General features: G+C 40.3%; 1 protein-coding gene across 1 annotated transcript; it reads left to right on the plus strand.

The window, feature by feature from the left end:
• Positions 1–376: 376 nt before the first annotated feature.
• LOC106300637 (DEAD-box ATP-dependent RNA helicase 28) lies at positions 377–4,420 on the plus strand. The gene is made up of 19 exons (XM_013736831.1): positions 377–691; positions 762–932; positions 1,014–1,082; positions 1,168–1,274; positions 1,362–1,440; positions 1,545–1,718; positions 1,897–2,045; positions 2,147–2,242; positions 2,352–2,454; positions 2,533–2,595; positions 2,688–2,749; positions 2,886–2,982; positions 3,068–3,186; positions 3,269–3,311; positions 3,392–3,493; positions 3,588–3,680; positions 3,771–3,893; positions 3,962–4,269; positions 4,378–4,420. The coding sequence occupies exons 1-19, from the start codon at positions 377–379 to the stop codon at positions 4,379–4,381; spliced, it is 2,277 nt and encodes a 758-aa protein (XP_013592285.1). The 3' UTR covers positions 4,382–4,420.
• Positions 4,421–6,296: the final 1,876 nt, after the last annotated feature.

A 6,296-nucleotide genomic window follows, 5' to 3' on the forward strand; every position in this document is an offset into this window, starting at 1 on the left:
TTTGTATAAATTTAACAAACTATCCTAAAATTTTAAGTTAAAAATTATTAGTTTTGTGAAAGATTATGGACTTAAGATCCAAAAAAATTATGATAATAATAAAAAAAAGTTTGTATAAATTTAACGACCTATCCAAAATCTTTAAATTAAAAAAAAAGTTATACTAGTTATGGAATATCATCAGCCCATACGAAGATAAATTACTCAAAATTTTAAATGGAACACAAGAAAAAGAAGTTATCCTGTTTTTGATGGTTTAAAGTCGAACCAGACCGGTTTCTAAGATTTAAAAATCGAACGGTTTATTACCCAAACCTATTTAAGTCTTCGTTATATTCAGGCGCTCGTCTCTTCGAAAACCTCATAAACCCTAGCAATGTCCGGGGCCTTCTTCTACGACGCAGACAGCGACGAAGAGCTCGAGTTCCTCAACCACGAAGAAAACAGTAGCGGGGAAGACAAAGCAGAAGAACGTAAAGGTCAAGCAGAAGCTGAAGAAGACGAAGATGGCGAAGAAGGTGAGAAGCCTAGAGGAGGTAAAAGAAGCACTGACGCAGAGTCTCCGTGGGACGCCCGCCGTCACACAACCTCTATCGATGAGAAGATCTCCAAAGCCATGAAGCATCGTCCACTTCCCATCTCCACAGAGGAGGAGGAAGAAGATGTCTCCGATGCTCAACACGGCAAACAAGTAAAGATTCTAACTTTTAATCTCAAATTTCGAACTTGGAAACTAAAGGTGTGAACTTTAACTTGTGAAGGAAGAGGAAGACACAGCTGAGCTCAAAGCAGAGGATGCTGCAACCAAGCCGTTTTTCTCAACTGTGGATGGAGTTTCGTTTCATGCTGATTCGTTCATAAAGCTCAATCTCCCTCGTCCGTTGATTCAAGCTTGTAAAACTCTTGGATACAAGAAACCTACACCTATTCAGGTTCGATTCTATCCACCCACTGAGTTTCACTCAGTTACTATCTCGAGTTTTGATCTGAACCGCTAGTGTTGCAAATTGCAGGCAGCGTGTATCCCTTTAGCAATGATGGGGCGTGATCTTTGTGCCAGTGCCATCACTGGATCAGGGAAGGTGAGCCACTAATAGTTCCAGGGTTCTGTTAAGAAGTGTGGTGTTTTGGTTATTCTGATTTTAATTTCTCTTTGTATAATAGTAGACTGCTGCATTCGCTTTACCTACTCTTGAGAGGTTGCTGCACCGTCCCAAACGGGTCTTTGCTACTAGAGTTCTTATTCTCACTCCAACCCGGGAGTTGGCTGTACAGTAAGTCCGCAACGATAGCAAACCTTTACCATCTTTTGATTCCTGTTTCCTGAAAAGCTGTTTTGTATTTTTGGAATGTGTTAACAGGATTCACAGTATGATTCAGAAGCTTGCGCAGTATACTGATATCAAATGTGGATTGATTGTAGGAGGGCTTTCTGTGAGGGTATGGATCTTATCTGTCTCTAATGTTTAATTCCTCTCTTAGAAACGTCTCTTACAATGGAATGGTAGCATGCTTTGCTAAATCTTTCGTGTTTCTTGTGTTAGGAGCAAGAGGTGGTTCTGAGGTCAATGCCAGATATTGTTGTGGCGACTCCTGGACGTATGATAGATCATTTGCGCAATTCTATGTCTGTGGATTTGGATCATCTTTCGGTTTTAATTCTCGATGAGGCAGATCGCCTCCTACAGACTGGGTTTGCCACTGAAATACAAGAGCTGGTATCTATCCTTTTTTCATTACATTCTGATGCTTGTTGATATGTTTGGTTCCTGTGTACATATAATGATACTGAGCTCTAGTGAATTCGTCTCGCCGTTGCTAGTTTCTAGTCCGCAGAATTGAGCATTAAATAATTAAACTTGGCAGGAGAAGTTTATGTTAAGCTTTTCATTGCAGGTTCGCTTATGTCCCAAGAGAAGGCAAACAATGCTCTTCTCAGCGACTATGACTGAAGAGGTTAAAGAGCTTGTCAAACTCTCCTTGAACAAACCGTTGCGTCTCTCAGCCGATCCATCTGCTAGAAGGCCTCCAGGCCTGACTGAAGAGTATGTCAGCTTCTACTTTATCATTTCCAGCCTCCTTAATAGTTAGATTATAATTTTGAGTATATATCTTTTATGCCTAACTCGTTATCTGGTAACTGTAGGGTGGTGAGAGTACGCAGGACGCGTGAGGCAAATCAGGAAGCTGTTCTTCTTTCATTATGCACAAGAACTTTTAAATCAAAAGTCATCATCTTTAGGTTAGAGACTTCACTAGAAATGTGATGCCTTTAATAGTTTAAGTTTTTTTTTTTTTTTTTTTTTTTGCATTTCACTTAGATATTTGTTTTTTTTTTCTTCTTGTGCCAGTGGAACAAAACAGGCTGCACATAGACTGAAAATTCTATTTGGACTCACTGGCCTCAAAGCAGCTGAGCTTCATGGAAACCTAACACAAGCACAACGTCTTGATGTAAGAAACTTGGACTCATCAGCTTATCCCTCTGTTTCGTTATTTGCAAGAGCAGACTTAAATCGTATCGTTTTGCAGTCTTTGGAACTTTTCAGAAAGCAAGAAGTTGATTTTCTCATTGCTACAGATGTGGCTGCTCGAGTAAGTATAAGAAACAGATGCCATACTTTCCAGATGATCCCACATTGCTCTGTTATTTTTACTTCTTGAACACTTTTGTTTGATCAATCCAGGGGCTTGACATTATTGGTGTCCAAACAGTTATAAACTATGCATGTCCTCGGGAAATAGACAGGTAAAATACAATTTATAATTGTTTGACAAAAAAAAAAAATACAATTTATAATCAAATTAAAATATTTAAAGGTATCATCAGCTTTATATTCTTAACTGATGTGAGGATAATATTTTTGTTCCTTTTGATGTTGCAGTTATGTTCACAGAGTTGGTAGAACAGCTAGGGCTGGAAGGGAAGGTTACGCTGTAACGTTTGTGACTGACAATGACCGATCCCTTTTGAAAGTCATTGTAAGCGAATGTTACTATTGCACATTGTCATTATTGCTTTAGTTTTGTCAGTTAAACTGATATTTTTTGTTTCTTGGGTTACAAGGCAAAGAAGGTTGGTTCAAAGTTGAAAAGCCGAATCATTCCAGAGCAGTCAGTAGTCAAGTGGTCTCAGATAATCGATGAAATGGAAGATCAATACTCTACTGTTATTCGAGAAGAGAGGTTTCATTTCACATCCATCAAAGTATTACGTTATTCATTGATCTGTTTAGTCCTGGTTTTGAGGTGTTTTACTCGGTTGCAGGGAAGAGAGAGCTCTAAGGAAAGCTGAATTGGAATTTGCAAAGGTATGCATGCAGCTTTGGGTCCTTGAACTTTTTATTGACTTGATTTCTCATTGGTGGTGGTTATGGTTTTATTTCTGCAGGCAGAGAACATGATTGAGCATAGAGATGAAATATATGCGCGGCCAAAAAGGACTTGGTTCATGACTGAGAAGGAGAAGAAGCTCGTGGCCAAAGCTGAGAAGGTGTCCTTTTTTTATTACTGCGTTCTCTTTCATCTAAACGTTAAAGTGAATATTTTCTGAGGTGATTTTTGTCGGAATCACTCTGTCTGAACAGGATTCTGCGGGGAACCCTTCTGGAAACGAACTAATTAGTGCTGATACAGCAGAGGACCTCAAGATGAAGGAGAAGAGAAAACGCGAACGCGAGGTCCCTTTATCATTTCTTGTTTAGTGTTGGTATTCTCATTGTCTTCTTCTTACTAGAGAACTTACAAGTCTCTTGATGATGCAAGTGCAGAAGAATCTCCCGAGGAAAAAACGTAGAAAGCTTGAAGCTGCCAGAGAGATGCTAGAGGATAACGAAGGAGATGAGGACGACGAAGAAGAAGATGGTGAAGACCAAAAACGAGGAAGATCGAGAGTAAGTATTTCAGTGACACTGTAATATGATGAAACATTGTGTTGATTTTTAAACGTGTTTGTTTTCAGGGGAAAGACAAGAAGAAGAAGCAAGAACCGGATAAGAAAGGACTGACACTAGTGGATCTTGGTTACAGGCGAGCAAAGGCGGTAAAGGCAAAACAGAGAGCAATTGATTCCGATAAGATGGAGAGACCTACTCCAAACAAGAAACAAAACCTAAACCGGAGTAAACCAAGAACAACACAGCCTCGAAATGAAGGGATGAAAGATCTTTTCAAGAGCGATACGAGCGAGAAGAAAGAAGGTAGAGGCGGCGCCGCGGCTGCAGCAAAACCTAAGGGGAAGTCGAAGAACTCTTTCAAGAGCAAAGGCCGGTAAGTAAAACGTTACTTTTAATAGCCAATTCTTATATTCAAAATCATGAAATTTTAAGGTAAATATTAAGATGAGTTTTTTTCTTTCTCATGCAGATATAAACGTAGGTAAGAAGAAAACTTCGTCTTGGAAGATGGTCAAAGGATGAAGGGTTAACACAATTTTTATTTTTATTGTAATATCATGAGAATGGGACGTTAAAGATTTTGTTCATACGATAGTGGCGATCGTTATCCATTGTTGTTGCCCATGTCTAGCTAAATCCTATCAGCACTCCAACACCATTAAGGGCTTTAAATGAACCATGTTGTGTAGCATGAATGTGATGAGTTTTTGAACATGCATGTCTCTGTATGACACATTGACACGCTCCGAAAATAAAAAGGACAATCACCTTTTTTTTTTTTTTTTTTTCCGTCAAGGAAGATTCATTGACAATATATAGTTGAACAACCATAATAATTCAGACATACAAAACACCAGACAGGTCAAGAAGGTCACCTTCTCGAAAAAAACTCCAAAAGATCCTATAAACAAAAAGGATCAAGAGAGATAACGCAACTAGACAGCTAATTAGAGGTTTCTGCTTTCATTAACAAAGAGTTCGAATAGCCAATCCGGATGTCCTCTGGCTACGTACGAATTTACCAATCCAAGCTTGGTAACACTTTGAGCAATGAAATATGCACCTCTATTGGCTTCTCTAGTGACCACCTCCAACTTCCATTCTTCTATCCCTTCTAATTCCCTTCCAATGCACCCGCTTTGAAATAGGAAGGAAGGCCAAGCTTCAGGTCGCATTGCTGCTCCAAAGAGTTCACTAAAATCTCCTGCAAAGGTTACTCTTGTCTGTCTTTGGCTTCTCATGCTTTCTATAGCCCACAAGACGACAGTCAACTTTGCTTCTTCCTTGTTCCTGCAACCAGAAAATGCTCTTCTACTATGGCATAAGACTACACCTCTCACGTTTCTTAAAACCCATCCTCCTCCGACAAGACCATTTGATCTATCATACTCAACTCCTATATTGCACTTATTCCAACCCTGTTCTGGAGGAGTCCAATTTTTTTTAGTGGTTATCTTGATTGGATTTTCTTTTCTTTGCCATTCTTCCTCCACCGTCTGAGCTGCAAACCACTCATCCGCGTCTTGCGTTGCTTTTTGGACTAGGTCAATCGCACTGAGGCATCTACCTCGGAAGTTAACTTCATTCCTCCTTTTCCAGAGGTGCCATAAAATCCAGGGCCACTTTCTTTTCCGATCAGCGTCCACCCTCCTGTTATCGTTCAAGGCGAGCAAGGAGTTGAAGTTTGCATATACAGAGTCTGGGTCATAACCTCCTCGCGGGTGAGGAATATTTGAGTTGGCCCAGACCAGCCTTGCAAAGCTACAATCAAAAAGCAAGTGATTTATTGATTCCTCTTCTGCTCCACAGGTTTGACATCTCTTGTCAATCTTCATTCCTCTCTTGGTGATCAAGTCAGCTGTGGGGAGAGCATCACTAATCGATTTCCAGATGAAGACTTTTATTTTTGGAACCGTTTGTAGCTTCCACGTTCTTTCTTTCAACACATTAAGTGAGGGCATCATGCTGATTTCGGGTAAATTAGTCTCTGTTTTTTCTTTTGAAGCAAGCCAATATGCCGACTTAACCGTAAATAGACCGCTTTTATTGAATTTCCAGGAGAAGAAGTCTGCTCTATCTGCTACCGGTTGATTCTGCAACAAGAGCTGTACATCACCCGGAACGAAAATCTCCGAGAGACGCAGTACATTCCACCTTTTTGTTACCGGATCAATGAGTGAGCTTGCCATTAAGTTGACGTCGACGGTTAAGTTTTTTATCCATGGAGCTCTCATTCCCTCCACTGGATCAGCAACCCATTTGTGAAGCCAAACTCGCGTGTTCTCTCCATTTCCCACTCTGCGCTGCAGTCCTTTTTGCAACAGATCTCTTCCAAACAGCAAGCTCCTCCACGCGTATGATGGTCTCTCCCCCAGAGCCGCTGATAGGAACTCTCCATCA

This window comes from Brassica oleracea, chromosome C1 (genome assembly GCF_000695525.1).
Source record: "Brassica oleracea var. oleracea cultivar TO1000 chromosome C1, BOL, whole genome shotgun sequence".
NCBI lineage: Eukaryota > Viridiplantae > Streptophyta > Magnoliopsida > Brassicales > Brassicaceae > Brassica > Brassica oleracea.